The sequence below is a fragment of the Drosophila navojoa genome, chromosome X (genome assembly GCF_054131105.1).
Source record: "Drosophila navojoa isolate 15081-1374.11 chromosome X, UAZ_NAV_1.0, whole genome shotgun sequence".
Classification (NCBI taxonomy): Eukaryota; Metazoa; Arthropoda; class Insecta; order Diptera; family Drosophilidae; genus Drosophila; species Drosophila navojoa.
Window position 1 is genome coordinate 1,679,676 of NC_142895.1, and position 16,492 is coordinate 1,696,167.

Genomic DNA, 16,492 nt, shown 5'->3' on the forward strand with positions numbered 1-16,492 from the left:
TGTTTTTCCATTTGCTTTCGACAAAATTGATTTTTAAAATAAATGCGCCCAGCTTTGCTGGTCACTCTGTTAACTATCGAATAGGTTATTTATCGCGCTCCCTGTATATATCGATAACTATTAACAGCTGCGCTGCTAATCGAACTTTGTTATTCCATAAATTGCTGGACGTTTCAACAGTCTTCGTGCGTTGCATTTTGCTGTCGCCAGCAAAATAAATTTTGTGAAGTACACGTAAATTATTCGAAGCTTATAAATATATTGGCAATGTCATTAACTGTGGCTCAATAAATACACATATCTACAAAAACGTCTAAGAGCAAAGCAAAAGAGCTGCAACAATGGCTAATTTGACCTTGTTGTTTCTAACTTTAACACTTTGCGTTGCCAGCACTGTGCAGCGGCAATTGGCGGTGGAAGACATTAACGGGAAGCAGAATTTGGAGGAAGATTTAAGCATAGTACATTATCAGCCGGAGCAGGTGCATCTAGCATTTGGAGGTATGTACCTAATAAATGTATTCTATTAGTATTACATATATATATACTATATATTGCATATTAATAGAATAGTGTTAAGCAAAGGCGAAATATACGTATAGCTGTACTTAACAGTTTACAGCTGTCATGGCAAATGCAACCATCAAGTTTAAAGTTCAGCGCGAGTTTTTTAACCCCTTGCCCAAAAACAAAACAAACTGCGATGTTTGCTAAAACTTACCGGCATATTTCGTTGATATCAGCGTTTAAATTGTTTTAATACGTTTGTTTTTGTCGAAATTGCTGCGCAATAGCTTAGACTTGATAACATGACAATAACTCCCCCAACCCAACCCGGATATATGTATGTATGTACGTACATACACTCATGCAATATGCAGTTGCAGTTACAGTTGCAGTTGTTCCCGTTGAAATATACAAACGCCCCTAACACGAACAACAACAATGACACAAACAAAGAGTGCAAAAACAACTGCAATAGAAATTTGCCAAAATAAAAAGCGAAGCAGATAATTGAAAAGTATGCTCCGAAACGAATTCAAGCCGTAGATAAGAAATAAATTATTTAGTTCCGTCAACTTTTCCTTATATTCTCGTCTTTTACATCCTCCGAACTTATCTCTAAGTATTTTATGTTTACTGCACAGTGCTCGTTTCATAGGGATCATAATCATACGCTAATTGGGTCACACTCTAACAAGAGTTCAATTCAAAAATTTTGTTTTTTGGTCTCGCGATAAGCGATGCGAGGGACAAAACAACAAATCGAAAAACATGTCGTAAAGCAAATTTAAATATAAATTATTTGCACCAACTGCTTTTATACAAACACAAATTTAAACAAATATATTTCGGCCCGCAAGTCAAGCTTGTTTTTCATTTTTGTCTTGTCTTCTCTTTCCGTTTTTGTTTACTCATTTCCCCGCCTGTTAACTGCTGCTGATACTGCTCCTGCTGCTCCTGCTTTGACTAGAGCGCACCGCCAGCGAAATTGTTGTCACTTGGTCAACGCGCGAACTGCCGCCGTCTGCGGAAAGCATTGTCGAATATGGATTGACAGATCTAACGCAGCGCGCTTATGGCAAGGCCATTCGATTTGTGGATGGCGGCACCAAGCAGATGTCTCAGTACATACACAGGGTACGCACACACACACACACACACATATATCCTCAGACACACAGAGATGTGACTCAAGATTGTAAATTTAACATAGGTTACGCTCAGCCAACTTAAGCCCAACAGCAGCTATGTATATCACTGCGGCAGCGAGTACGGCTGGTCGGCCAAATATCAATTCCGTACCATTCCCAGTGCTGACTCCAATTGGTCCCCGTCACTGGCCATCTACGGGGATATGGGCAATGAGAACGCCCAGTCGCTGGCCCGGCTGCAACGAGAGACGCAGCTGGGCATGTACGATGCGATCATTCATGTGGGTGACTTCGCCTACGACATGAACACAAAAGATGCTCGAGTGGGGGATGAGTTTATGCGCCAGATCGAAACGGTGGCCGCCTACCTGCCCTACATGGTCGTTCCGGGAAATCATGAGGAGAAGTTGTAAGTTGAGCAGCAACAGAACAGATCAGATGAGTTCAGATAAGGAGATTGTTTATTGGATTCGCCTTGCAGCAATTTCTCCAATTATCGGGCACGATTCAGCATGCCGGGCGGCACAGAGAATCTCTTCTATAGCTTCGACTTGGGCCCGGTGCACTTCATTGGCATATCCACGGAGGTATACTACTTCCTGAACTACGGCTTGAAGACGCTCGTCTTTCAATACGAGTGGCTCAAACGTGATCTGGAGACGGCCAACCAGCCAGAGAATCGCGCCAAGCGACCTTGGATTATCATCTATGGCCATCGACCGATGTACTGCAGCAATGAGAATGACAACGATTGCACCCACTCGGAGACCTTGACGCGGGTCGGCTGGCCATTTGTGCATATGTTCGGATTGGAGCCGCTGCTGTACGAGTACGGCGTGGATGTGGCCATATGGGCGCACGAGCACTCATACGAACGTCTCTGGCCCATTTACGACTACAAGGTACGCAATGGATCGCTCGGCTCGCCCTATGAGAATCCCCGTGCACCGGTGCACATTATTACCGGATCGGCAGGCTGCAAGGAAGGGCGTGAGCCTTTCAAGGGCAAGATACCCGAGTGGAGCGCATTCCACAGTCAGGATTATGGCTACACGCGTCTCAAGGCGCACAATGCCACCCATCTCTATTTTGAGCAGGTCTCCGATGATCAAGGAGGCGCCATCATCGACAACTTCTGGCTAATCAAAGCCCAGCATGGGGCATACAGCGAACTGTAAAAGGTTCACAAGGCTAATTACATACAATTTAAAATGCACACACACACAATCACAACTGTAGCAATTGACAGTATTACGAATGCACATTCTTTAATATATATGTATATATACATATTTATATATTTTTCTCGTTATATACAAATAGATCAATTTATCGCTTATTTGATAAGGGGAAACTCCCTTTTGATCCCATTCACAACTGCAACTGCAATTGTAGCCCAGTATAAGCCCATGAACGGACTGTATTTGATAACTCTAAACACTCCTTAAAATTAGCCAATTTTATTTGTATGCTGTTTTACACTTTTAATATGTACAAACGCGTGTGTTGATATATGTATGTATGTACGTATATCATATATATGTAATAATATCCGTATTATTTTTATCGCTTGTAGCTTTGAACTGTTTTCTTTATTTTCCCATATCAATGGGTAGGATTAAGGTTGAGAATAAAAATATCAAATGTCATTGAATGTCAAAATGTCAAATAACAAATGCCCAAATGATGGTTACCCATTTTTTTCGAATAATAGCTTATCATATTAAGTTAGATTTAATGTATATATTTACTATACAAATTAAATATGCCCGTTAAATATAATTGCTAATAAGCTAGAATTTCATTTAGAAATAACGATATATATTGCGGAAATCTGTGATCGATAGCCCAATATTAAGCTAGTTGCGCGTGCCACGTTCATCGATAGCCGATAAAACGTTGAGCGCGCAGCTCTAGCTGAATTTGTAAATACATGTAAATATACACATTCGTGCATACGATTATCGACTGTGAATAATTGGCAACATGTGTGCCCTGTGCTTCTCCCAGAAAGTGTGCTGGACATTGTCGTTACCTGGAGCACGCGTGACAATACAAATGAATCTATATGCGAATACGGCATCGATAGCGTCACTGAGCAAAGCGCCAAGGCTGCTCAAGGACCCACAGCGTTTGTTGATGGCGGCGCCCAGAAGGCCACACAGTACATTCATCGCGTAAGTAGGCAAGATTTGAATGAGCTGCCAATACAGCATACCCATTGACAGGTGACGCTGCCCAAGCTCCAAGCGAACACAACGTATCGCTATCACTGCGGCAGCCAATTGGGCTGGTCGGCCATCTATTGGTTCCACACGGCACTCAATCACAGCAACTGGTCGCCCTCGCTGGCCATCTACGGCGACATGGGCGTGGTGAACGCCGCCTCGCTGCCGGCTCTGCAGCGCGAGACGCAGCTAGGCATGTACGATGCCATACTGCACGTGGGTGACTTTGCCTACGACATGTGCAACGAGAACGGGGAGGTTGGGGATGAGTTTATGCGCCAGGTGGAGACAATTGCCGCCTATGTGCCGTACATGGTCTGTGCGGGTAATCACGAGGAGAAGTAGTAAGTGTGCTCTGAGCGTACACAAATCTCTGAGCTGCAATCTAATGAGTGATTCTCTGATTCTCTTTCGCCACTCAGCAATTTCTCGCACTATGTCAATCGATTCAGCATGCCGGGCGGCACGGACAATCTGTTCTACAGCTTCAACTTGGGACCGGTGCACTTTATTGGCTTCAGCACCGAGGTCTACTATTTCACACAGTACGGCATCAAGCCGATTGTCATGCAATACGATTGGCTCGAACGTGACCTGATCGAGGCCACCAAGCCGGAGAACCGCGCCCAACGTCCGTGGATCATAACCTATGGCCATCGTCCGATGTACTGTAGCAATGACAACGGCGACGACTGCGCCAATCACGAGACAGTCGTGCGCAAGGGCCTGCCCGTATTGAATTTCTTCGGTCTCGAACCGCTCTTCTACAAGTACGGCGTAGACGTGGAGCTCTGGGCGCACGAGCACTGCTATGAGCGGATGTGGCCCCTGTACAACTATACCGTGTACAATGGCTCGTTGGCGGAGCCGTATGTGAACCCGGGTGCTCCGGTGCACATCATCTCTGGCGCTGCCGGCAATCATGAAGGTCGTGAGCCATTCTTCAAGCAAATGCCACCATGGAGCGCCTTTCACAGCCAGGACTTTGGCTATCTGCGCCTCAAGGCGCACAATGCCAGCCATCTGTACTTTGAGCAGGTGTCCGATGACAAAGGCGGCGTCGTCATTGACAGCTTCTGGGTGATCAAGGATAGGCATGGGCCATATACCCCCTGAATATGTGATATTCATAAGAACTATACCTCATATCCATTCCTATACATATAAAACCACATTTATATTTTATACCATTTTTCAAATAAATGAGATGCACATTAGCAAAACTTGTTTGACTATAGCTCTAACAGATGTCTGCCCATATTCACCATATATACTTCATGTGTCGATGCTTGCTTTCCTTTGCAGACAGCCTGCAGGACATTGTCGTGACCTGGTCGACGCGCAGCTCCACCAACCAGTCCCTGGTTAACTTTGCCCAGGACTATGTGCACGATGCGCTTAGCTCGGTCAGCGGCAGCTGGCAATTCTTCCAGGATGGAGGCAAGCAGGGGCGCTCCCAGTACATACACAAGGTGACGTTGTCCTCTCTCAAGCCCAACACACGCTACGAGTACAGCTGCGGCAGCGACTTGGGCTGGTCGGCCGTCTACAGCTTTAAGACACCGCCAGCAGGTGAGAATTGGTCGCCATCGTTGGCCATCTACGGGGATATGGGCAATGAGAATGCCCAGTCACTGGCGCGACTGCAGCAGGACTCGCAGCTGGGCATGTACGATGCCATCATTCATGTGGGTGACTTTGCCTACGACATGGACTCTAATGATGCGCGTGTCGGCGACGAGTTTATGCGTCAGATCGAAACACTGGCCGCCTATGTGCCGTACATGGTCTGTCCGGGCAACCACGAAGAGAAGTAGTAAGCATAGTAAAGGCGTCTATTTCATAGTTTCCTCTTATTAATCAATTTGCTTGCTGCGCTGCAGTAACTTTTCGAACTATCGCGCACGCTTCAACATGCCCGGAGATGGGGACAGTTTGTGGTACAGCTTCAACATGGGTCCCGTGCACTTTGTCTCGTTCTCCACGGAGGTGTACTACTTTATCAACTATGGCTTGAAGCTGCTCACCAAGCAGTTCGAGTGGCTGGAGCGGGACTTGGCCGAGGCCAATCTTCCCGAGAATCGCGCCAAACGACCCTGGATCATCACCTATGGCCACCGTCCGATGTACTGCAGTGACGACAAGGAATACGATTGCAATGCCAAGCTGGAGACGTACATACGCAAGGGTTTGCCAACGCTCGAGTGGTTCGGACTGGAGGATCTCTTCTATAAGCACGGCGTCGACGTTGAGTTCTTTGCCCACGAGCATTTCTATACACGCTTGTGGCCCATTTACGATTTTAAGGTCTACAATGGCAGCGCCGAGGCGCCCTACACAAATCCCAAGGCACCCATACAGATTATAACTGGCTCGGCGGGCTGCAAAGAAAATCGCGAACCCTTCTCGAATGATCTGCCCTCTTGGAATGCCTTCCATAGCAATGTGAGTAACGGCTTGCATTTTTACAAGCAACCTAACTATCGCTTGGCAATTTATCGATAAGTGTGTCACGACTACTTCAACACAAGCGCACAGCTATCGACGCTGTTTAAACCACCAAACTTAACGGAACATGCTCCAAAGCAACTCCAATTTAGAAATTCTTTACTTACGTTAGAAGATTGGAGATTGGAAATAGTTGTAGCATATACCTACAAGTTTCTTCTGTTCACTTATTGAAGTAGAGTTCATGTCAAGCAAAGCTCGTCACGGCAACATTTCTGTGCCTGCAGCAAATGTTGCTAAAGCAGCTGCAAATGTTGCTAAATCAACTGCAAATGTTGCCAGACATTTGTGTCGGTGAATTTTCGTTTTTAATTGAGTTTTCTTGGTTTTCACTTGCAGGACTATGGCTACACGCGCCTTAAGGCCTACAATGCAACCCATTTGCATTTCGAGCAGGTCTCCGACGACAAGGACGGCCAGATAGTCGACTCCTTCTGGGTGATCAAGGATAAACACGGCGCCTACAACTGAAGCTGAACTGAATAATAAATATGTAAATTTGTGGCTTGCTTATTTCATTTAACATATGTAAAATATTAAGTTAGATAAAAAAAATATAATATTGTATACACACATATATATATATATCTATATATATAGTTTGAGGGAGAAAAAAAAAAGTGAATTGCACTAAAGCTGAAATCGTTGGCGCTCGCATCCTAGTAGACGGTGCCCGAAATGCCGGCACCGTAGTTGTAGCCAGCGCCGCCAATGGGCGGCACGCCGCCCAGCGCTCCCAGACCGCCGCCCACGACGCTGTTGCCATAGTTGCTGCTGTAGTAGCTCGACGGGTAGCCGCCGGCGCCGAAGCGCGTGTTGTAATACGGATAGCCAGTGGCGACGCCAGCGCCGAGCCGTGAGTTGTAGTAGGACAGCGCATAGGGATTCGAGTTGTAGCCGCCGACGCCCAGGCCAGAGCCATAGCCGCCCAGTGTGGATCCATAGGCGCCCAGAGCGGAGCCATAGCCGCCCAGAGTGGAGCCATAGCCGCCCAGAGTAGAGCCATAGCCGCCCAGAGCAGAGCCATAGCCAGCAGCGCCATCTAGCGTGGAATAGCAGTAAGCAGAGATTAGTGTTTCATGGACGCAGCTTGTACTCTCTCCTTTGCTTGCTTGCTCACCTAAACCAGCCAAGCCGCGCGATCCATATGGATTGTAATAGCTGTCCACACCGCTGCCGTAGCCGTAGCCAGCACCCAGCGTGGAGCCGTAGGCTCCATAGCCGTTGCCGTAGCCGCCGTAGGCGCTGTTGCCATAGCCAGCGGTAGCACCGTAGCCGCCATATCCGCCGTAGCCACCATAACTACCATAACCACCGTAACCACCGTATCCACCGACATAGCGCTTGTCCTGCTTCTTCTCCTGCAGCGGCGCATAGCTGCTGGCGGCGCTCACCTGGTCCGCCGTCGGCGTTGCCGCCACCTGTTCCTGATCCTGCGCCTGCGCCGACTGGCTCTGCGCCTGAGCAGATGCCAGCAGCAAAGCTGCAACGAATACAATCTGCAAGCAAAATGACTCTTAGTGCTCCGCCCGCCGTAATCCAAGTCAGAGGCGAGCTCCGCTCGTCGCTTACAAAGCACTTCATGTGGTGGCCGCCTTTGGTTCTGTGGATGTCACTTGGTTTGGCTGCTCTCGACTACTCGCTGAACGTTTCTACTGCGCACGCGTCACCTGACACTCGTCTAATGCCAAGCCAACCCCAGTGGCCGTCGCTTTTATACACCTGCCCAGCACACACACACACACAGACACACACACACATAGGGAGAGTGCGAGACAGCTTGAGAGTTGAAGCTGCAGTTGCGGCTCGTGTGAGTGGGCGGATTCAGTGGCTGCCACCGCCTTGGATCGATGCGGTCAAGAAATTATGTTGGGTTACGTTGAAAGGCTTTGCACAAGCTTCATTTGAGATGAGATAAAAGCGAGAGGGAGCGAGAGAGAGATAAAGAGAGAGAGAGATAATTGACAAAAGCAAGTTAAGCAACAGAGAGAGAGAGAGAGAGAGAGAGAGAGAAAGAGAGAGGTAAACAACAGAGAGAGAAAAAGAACAACAGATGAAAAGAGTGAGCGAGAGAGAGAGAGAGAGAGAGAGAGAGAGAAAGAGAGAGTAAGCAACAGATAGAGAGAAAGAAGGAGAGAGACTGTTGAGCAGGAAGAGAGAGAAAGAGGGAGATAAAGTAGAAGATAACTGAGAAGAATGCAAGGAGATTCAGCGAGAAAGAGAGAGAGAGAGTAGAGAAACTAAGTTAACTGATAGGGAGAGAGTAAGAGAGAGAGAGAGAGAGAGAGAGAGAGAGAGAGAGAGAGAGTAGAAAAACTAAGTTAACAGATAGGGAGAGAGTAAGAGAGAGAGAGAGAGGGAGTTGAGCAAGAAGAGAGAGATAGAGAGATAAAGAAGAGAATTGAGAAGATTGCAGGGAGAGTGAGCAAGAAAGAGAGAGAGAGTAAAGAAATTAAGTCGAGAAACAGATAGAGAGAGAGAGAGAGAGAGTTGAGCAAGAAGAGAGAGAGAGGGAGATAAAGAAGAAGAGAGCTGAAAATAATGCAGGGATATAGATTGAGGAAGCAGAAGGAGCAAACTCTGCATCAGGTGTTTTGTGTGGGAGTTTTAAGAGATTTTCTTTTCAAGCCAGCTAGGATTTTATATACGAGAAATGTAAGTTTTGAAGGGATTTCTATAAGAGAAGAAGAGAAGAGAAGATGGGAAGTAGAAGCATACATACCTATGTTCCTCACTGCCCACTTTATTACCTCATTCATCCCATTCATATCCCTCGTTCTCCCTCTCATTTCCCCTCAACAGCTCTCGTGCTTTCCGACTTCGGGCTCGATTTGAATTATTGAAATTATTGCTGATGATCGATAGATATACGGATCAGATAAGATAAGCAGCTCGACAGATCGTCGGCACGACTGAATTTAGTCAGGCGAAAGCAGATCGTCAGATCGTCAGGTCAGTAGCTCACTAGATCAGTAGATCAGCTCCACAAATCGCCAGCTTGACAGAGCGTCAGCTCGACAGGTCGACATTTATGACAGTCGGCGTGACATGGAGCTAACGAGTATTATCAATATTCCCACGATCTACGACAATTACGAACTATTGCGAACGATAGCCAAGCGCGGCTTGCGATGACAAATGCTAATTGAATCATTAACTTGACCCTGGCTATACTAATTGCCCAACATAAAACAAAGCTAAACAACAACAACAACAACAGTAACAACAACAATAACAAACATTTATAATCGGAGTCTTTAAAATGGAATACATACATATGTATGTAGGAACGGATACGCAAAACTGGGTCGTGATTCATTTGGATATGGATATGGATGTGGATGTGGATGTGGATGTGGATGTGGATGTGGATGTGGATGTGGATGTGGATGTGGATATGAATTTGCCTTTCCTTTTCACTTTTTACAAACATAAAAACTTGTTAAACAAAAAACCAATTATCTTTAAATTAGCCAATTTTTATTTGCTTTTCAAATTTTTACTACTTTGAGTTGCCATTTTATTTTATTTTTGCCACATGTCACACAATGCGAGCATTTGTGAGTCTTTGCTTCCAATTAGATTCTGCACTGGAAGCGGAACTCATGAAGCAACGGAGGTGTGAGAGAGAAAGAGAGAGAGAGAGAGAGTGGACATTTGGAAATTCAACTGGCATAAAGAATATGGAAGAACGCTATAGGAATTGGAACTGGAATTGGAACTGGAATTGGTACTGAAATAGTTATTCTAACAGCTTCCAATTGGAATGATAAAGTTAACAGTGCAGCAACGATGTAAGAGAAGAACAGCCTGAAGGGAAATATTTGCAGCTGATAGAAAAGTTTACATATGAGTGAAAATTGAAATAGAAAGTGGAAAGAGAAGTCGGACATCGATGATCCAAGTCCACAGAAAGTCACAGCCAAACTGGGATTTTTTAGAGAGATGTCATAATGGGAGCTGCAAAAGTACTAAGCATACAGGAGCAGTTAGTTTAATGTAAGAAAGGAAACTGCAAAGTCGAATTTCAATTTAAAACGGATTGCAGCTAATAAACTCGATCCCAGATGTAAGGAAGTCGAAGAAAAGTTCGATCTAAGGAAAGAGTGGATCCAGAAGGACAACAGTACAACAGTAATAACATACCATGCCCATAGCAGGAAGATAAAAAAGTGCAAATGAATCATAAAAAAAAACCATTAAATATCCCAATGAGCAAACGAGTGAGCTCAAACATCCAATTGGAATAGGCAGGCGGCAGTGGAACGAAATGAATGAATCATGTGCAATTGGAAGTACATGAACGTGTGTGTGACTGTGGGATTCCAATTGGAAATATGTAACAGCTAATGTGTTTGGCATACAACTCCAATAAGCAAACGCAATCGGAACTATGTTAACAGAAATGAATATGTTGATAGAAACTAACTATGTGCACATAGATGTACATATGTGTGTGTGTGTGTGTGTGTGTGTAATGCTTTGAGATATGTAGAAATCGTAATTGTCATAGATGTCAGCCACAAAAATATGAGTGAAGCCACATTGTTCGATACATGTGAAAAGTGTTAATTCGTTTGGCTAAGCGTCTAAGCAGCCAAGCAGAGGCGAGCGCTAGCGTTACCGCGGGGGAGGGGGGATGGGGGCATGGCCGCCCCCTAAAGCTGGCCCTGGGACTTTTTTTTTTTTTTTTTTTCTTCATCTGTTGGGCATAGCGGCACACAATGATTCTTCAAATGCCACGTGAATCGAGCTGTGCGACATCATTTCTTTAGGCAATGAACACACACACAAACACAAACACACACATACACAGGCACGCGCACTACGTGTCGTATGCGCAATGTGCACTGAGAGAAATGCATAAAAAGTTTAAAATTAATTACTGCAGAAAGATTTGTTATATCTAATCTTTATAATGTTTTTCTTATACCCATTCACTCAAATGAAACGGGTATATTGGCTTTGTGCAATGTCCCTCATGATGTGCGTCAGTCCGTCTGTCCGTTTGTGCAAATTAAATGCCAATTGCAATTCCCTATACATTTTTTCTCCAAGTGTATTTTAATATGATGAATGCCTATTCGCAAAGTGTTGCCCACTTTTTGTGCAGTGTACGATTTACAACTGTACTTTGGCAATGGCTGTTTGCACCGTTAGGCTTTTAGGGCTACAGCCAAAAGGAAAAAGTGTGAGAGAGAGAGAGAGAGAGAAACAAAATTTCTTCAGCTACTTTTCGAACTCGAATTTGCTCAACAAATGTTTTTTTGTTTTAGCCAAGTTTTCAAAACTAGGCGTCGAACTGTCTGTGACTAAACGAACGAACAACAATTGCGTTGTTCTAATTCACCGCTCAAATCATGAACAACCCATAACAACAACAACAACAGCAACAACAACAACAACAACATTGGCAGTTTAACGCCCACCAATTATATTTACAAACCCATTTTTAATTATAATTGAACAACGTCTCTCAAAAAAAAAAAAAGTTGGCATTAAGCTGAACAAGCAAAATTGATCTGATCGGGCATGCACGACTGGCAAATACCCTAGCCATGCCCTGGCCACACATAAGTGAAGTGAACGAGCGCGACTAATCCGAGATCTATCTGTAATGTGCCAGTTTCTGGGCCACGCCTACTTTCGATATGCCTTTCAAGCCCATATCAAGGGGTATCTCAGTTTCTGAGCTGCTTTGAGACCGCAATCAGTTTCCCAGCAAATGAAGCGTGTCTAATCAGGAGGACGGCTGTTGCGACGGGGGGCTGGCTGAGTAAGGGGGCGGGGCAGTTGCTGTTAGATTGATGAATAACTTGCGGCAGCGGGAGCCTTGAGCACGGCTCAACGTTGAACTTGCACTTTGCATAATTGCAAATTTGTTTTTCTTTGCAGTTTTCGCAGTTTTTCTTAGCAGTTTTCTTTTGCCTCTCAAGAAGTTTCACACAATTATCCATTTATGTGGGCATACAATTCTTGTGCGAAAGAAAAAAAACAACATTAGTCAGAGTCAAAAGTCTCACACACTTGGACTTGGCCCTGGGCACGAGCTTGGACTGGGGCTTGGGCTTGGGCTTGGGTTGGGTAGGGTGAATGCAACTGTGCTGCACTGAGCGAAGAATCTGAGCAGTTTAGGCAAGTTCATTTACATATATATCAAGTACTATTACAAATTCTTCATACAAATTCTCCATTCCCATATTATTTTATACACATATCATTTTTGAACCTCAAATACAGTTTTTGTTTTTGTTTTTTCTCAGCCCTAAGCGAGTATTACTGCAGTCGGTAATGCCGATTCAATTTATGTTTATGTGAGTTGCTTAAAGGGAATTTCGAATTTTTGTTATTTCCACAATTTGTCGACTCTATACACGTTAATTTCTCGCTGTGTAATCCAACTGCAACTAAGGCCGCATTAGCTGCAGCTATAAAAACTGCAATTCGCGAAAATTAAATCAATTTTCGTAGTATTTTTTTCACATTTCATAAAATTCACATAAATTTGATGATTAACAGAGTATTCTCTTCTCTTCTTCTTCCTCAATTATATTAATGCACTGAGAAAAAAAGTGATTTAATAGATTTTACTTAAATATTTTGCTTAAAGCATCCCCATTTACAGGGTATCTGCTCTGTTATACACCCGATTAGAGCATTGGAAACATTTTCCAGCTAAAATTGTTTCAATTGCAAATAATAGAAGACTCTGAAAGCATAAATGGACAGCGAATTTCAATGGATCGTTATAGCAAAGAGAACAATGACTAAGCCTGACTCTGACTCCGACTCTGACTCTGGCTGGGGCTCTATCTATGTAGGGTTAAGAGCTAGATGACATTTTCATAAATCTTTACGCAGTTCAATGTAAACTGTGAGAAGAGCGCGAGCCGAGCATCAATTGTAATGGCATTGTCTTGACAGCGATCGAATGCCGATCATAATTCACAGATCAAAGCGCTCTGACAATGGTCAACTGCGAATGTACAACTATATGCTATACATATAGAGCTTATCATTGTAGATGGGCAAATATGGTATGAATGTTTATATATTTGCATGCATAGAGATTTGTTTATCGATGTGTTGAGACTTCAAATAGATATCCTTATCAATCTCATACTCTCCCTCTATATATACAAATCCTTATATATAATCTCATATATATATATATATATATATAGAGAGAGAGAGAGAGAGTATGAGATTGATACGGATATCTATATGAAATCTCAACATTACGATGATAAAATCTCCCACAAATAGCTGTAGATCGTTCTCATAATAATCCATTCTCGACGCCGAAAGTTTCTCGAGCCCGTATCAAGCAAAGCTAACGATGAACCTCCAAAGAGCTCAAGCTATACTCCAGCACTTAGCTTTTCGAAATCGAAAACCCTTTCGAGTTCGTATTTAGCAAAGCTAACAAAAGAGTTCGAAATGCGAGCACAGCTAGAAAAAGGCTCAAATTTTGAAATACCTTTAGATCCTCCAGCTACTATTCATATATTTTCGTACATTTCGAAACCTTGGATCGAATCTCGAGTGGGGAGCTGTAAGTGTAAATGATTTATGCACAAGTGAAAACACAATTTGCAATTGGAATGCTGTAAAAAACATATATATATGTACACACACGCACACACATACATATGCAGAGGTGCACATGCATATACATACATACATACATATATACCGCTTGGGCACATACATATGTATGTATATATATATGACTATGTGTGTGGTTGTATACATACATACATATATCAGTTTTATTTAGTCTTCTTTCTTTCTTTCTTTCATTCATTCATTCTCTTAGCAAGCTGCGCGCCGTTGTCCTGCGAATGGCACAATTCATATTTATTTATTTATTTAATAATTTCTTCATCGATTTCGAATTGATTTTGATTTTGCTTTTTTGTACGTTTTCATTTTTTCATCGCATTTGTGTTTGTACAGAGTTTCGTGCTGAAAGAAAATTGTTTGTTGTTTGTTTGTTTGTTGTTAAATTGTAATATTAACTTAATGTGAAGAAGGTGCGAGCGAGCCAGTCGAAGCTCAGCCATGGACTAGAGTAGCTAAGCACTAAGCCAAAATGCCAGCAGAGCGAAAGAGATAGCTAGCCAAACGCACTGCATTGCTCAGGCAGTGGTCAGCTTTTCTCTCTGCGCTGTCTGTGCGTGTGTGTCTGTGTGTCTGTGTGTGTGTGTGTTTTTGCAGTGTTTTGTACAACAAAAATGAGGTCAGTTACAAAAAAGTATAACAAATCAAATAAACGTATATATGTATATGTAAGACTAGGTGGTAAGCTAGGCCTAAGCATAGACTATATAATATACTATATGCTATATATTTATACATATATATATATACATATAGATTTATATAGATTTAGTTAAACTAGTTTTCTTAACAATTTGTAGGCAATTGTTTTTGAACGAAAAGAAGAAAAGGTTTTTGTTCAGTTAAAATCAGAATTACAATAGTCGAGGATTTGCAAATTAAAATACTAATGGAATAAGCATACATATATATATATACATATGTATAAGATATTGGATATATATGATGTATATAATATCAGCTAGTTACTAAATACTCTGCTGCCTCATCATGTTTCCGTTTTTGCCTTGTATCACATTTAAACTATGGACAAACACATTGAGATTGGTGTAGTATATATGATCTATGTAGACATATATATGGGTGTATGGAAAATGTGGAAATTTGTCTTAAATTCTAAAACTTTTCCGGTTGCTCAATGTCAGCTATTAAGCAAATCAAATTGTAATGTCAATGGCAACAATAATAATGATAATAATAATAATAATAATATTAATCATAATTTCTATATATACAAAAAAAAAAAAAAAAAAAAAATAGTTGGTGAATCACAGACTCGTTTTTTGTTTGTGTGTGTTTTTGCTTAACCGTTAGATATATAAATATATACTATATAGTCATGTTTGTTGTTGTTGTTTTTATATACACAATTATATATATATATATGTGTGTGTGTAATATATTTTCAGTTTTATTAATTCATAATTTACTTTTATTTATATATATTTATTTAATTTCATTTTATTGCATGTGTGTGTGTGTGTTTGATTATAAGAGCTTTACGTTTCGGTATTAGACTAAAGAATTCTGCCTGTTGTTGTTGGGACATACAAACATTAACTAACGCACACACACACACACATAGCATTATTATAATATATTAGCATTTGTTACTTTTGTTTTGCTTTTGCTTTTTGTTTTGATTTACATTGTTCGCATTGAATTAAATACAATATTTTCATGATTTTCTGTTATATGTGCTGGCTTTAATATATATATATATATATATATATAAGGTATATTAACTCTTGAGTTTAGTTTAAAAAAATATTAAACAAAATGTCAAAAGTGTCTACAGTTTGTTTCGCTTTCTTTAGAATATCTTTGCATACATGTATATGTGGGAAACAATGTATAAGATTAATAAATAAAATAAAAAAAAAACATTAGATTAATAAAATAATTGTACAAGTGTGCTTCACTTTCATACAATCTCGCACTTGAATCTTAGATATATATGTAGAGATATATAGGTTTACAAGTATATATATAGCTAAAGATTAAGTTTGTATAAGAGTGTGAGGATACCTCACTGCCCTTTGTTTATATTCGGTTGTGTCTGTTCATGTTTCATGTTTCATTATCTAAATATATTAAGTCGTACAAGTGTGATTTACTCTCTTACTCTCTTATATATCTCTTATATATATATCTTCATGCTCTTATACAAACTTAGGCGTCCAGCTCATTTATATAGATGTGATTTAAAAGTGTGTGTGTGTGTTTACTCTTATACAAACATAAGCTTCCGTCTCTTATATGGTTATTTGCATATCATATTTTTATTACTAGATATATTTTATTTAGTTTTCTTTTAGCTTGACTTTGTAAATCTCTTTGCGCTTAATTAATACAAATTGCTAGCTTAACTTCAAGTTTTCAATTAACTTGTACAGTTTAATATTTGTAATTTAGTTTTAGCTAAGGGCCTTATGCTCTCTCTATATATATATATCTATATGCATCTATATAGATCTT

The 16,492-nt window shown here is 41.7% G+C and overlaps 2 protein-coding genes across 4 annotated transcripts; one reads left to right on the forward strand and one right to left on the reverse strand.

Moving 5' to 3' along the window:
* Positions 1-131: 131 nt before the first annotated feature.
* Positions 132-6,968, forward strand: LOC108656168 (acid phosphatase type 7). 3 transcript variants are annotated; one of them, XM_018108140.3, is made up of 4 exons: positions 132-501; positions 3,666-3,832; positions 3,884-4,227; positions 4,306-5,056. In XM_018108140.3, exons 1-4 carry the CDS (start codon positions 342-344, stop codon positions 4,997-4,999), a joined length of 1,365 nt encoding a protein of 454 aa, XP_017963629.1. In that variant the 5' UTR covers positions 132-341; the 3' UTR covers positions 5,000-5,056. The 3 variants fall into 3 exon arrangements, with proteins under 3 accessions (XP_017963629.1, XP_017963623.1, XP_017963626.1); XM_018108134.3 differs by lacking the exons at positions 3,666-3,832; positions 3,884-4,227; positions 4,306-5,056 and adding exons at positions 1,475-1,641; positions 1,718-2,064; positions 2,137-3,437; XM_018108137.2 differs by lacking the exons at positions 3,666-3,832; positions 3,884-4,227; positions 4,306-5,056 and adding exons at positions 5,189-5,699; positions 5,767-6,328; positions 6,731-6,968 and having other exon boundaries at positions 141-501.
* LOC108656181 (uncharacterized) lies at positions 6,890-8,262 on the reverse strand. Its single transcript, XM_018108154.3, has 3 exons — positions 7,964-8,262; positions 7,512-7,890; positions 6,890-7,433 (listed from the first exon to the last, which is right to left on the reverse strand). Exons 1-3 carry the CDS (start codon positions 7,973-7,975, stop codon positions 7,051-7,053), a joined length of 774 nt encoding a protein of 257 aa, XP_017963643.1. The 5' UTR covers positions 7,976-8,262; the 3' UTR covers positions 6,890-7,050.
* Positions 8,263-16,492: the final 8,230 nt, after the last annotated feature.

Coding starts and splice junctions, on each gene's coding strand:
- LOC108656168 (XM_018108134.3), top strand. CDS start 342: ATGGCTAATTTGACCTTGTTGTTTCTAACTTTAACACTTTGCGTTGCC. Junction 1,642..1,717: donor TGTCTCAGTACATACACAGG/GTACGCACACAC, acceptor AATTTAACATAG/GTTACGCTCAGCCAACTTAA. Junction 2,065..2,136: donor GGAAATCATGAGGAGAAGTT/GTAAGTTGAGCA, acceptor TTCGCCTTGCAG/CAATTTCTCCAATTATCGGG.
- LOC108656181 (XM_018108154.3), bottom strand. Junction 7,434..7,511: donor GCGCGGCTTGGCTGGTTTAG/GTGAGCAAGCAA, acceptor ATTCCACGCTAG/ATGGCGCTGCTGGCTATGGC.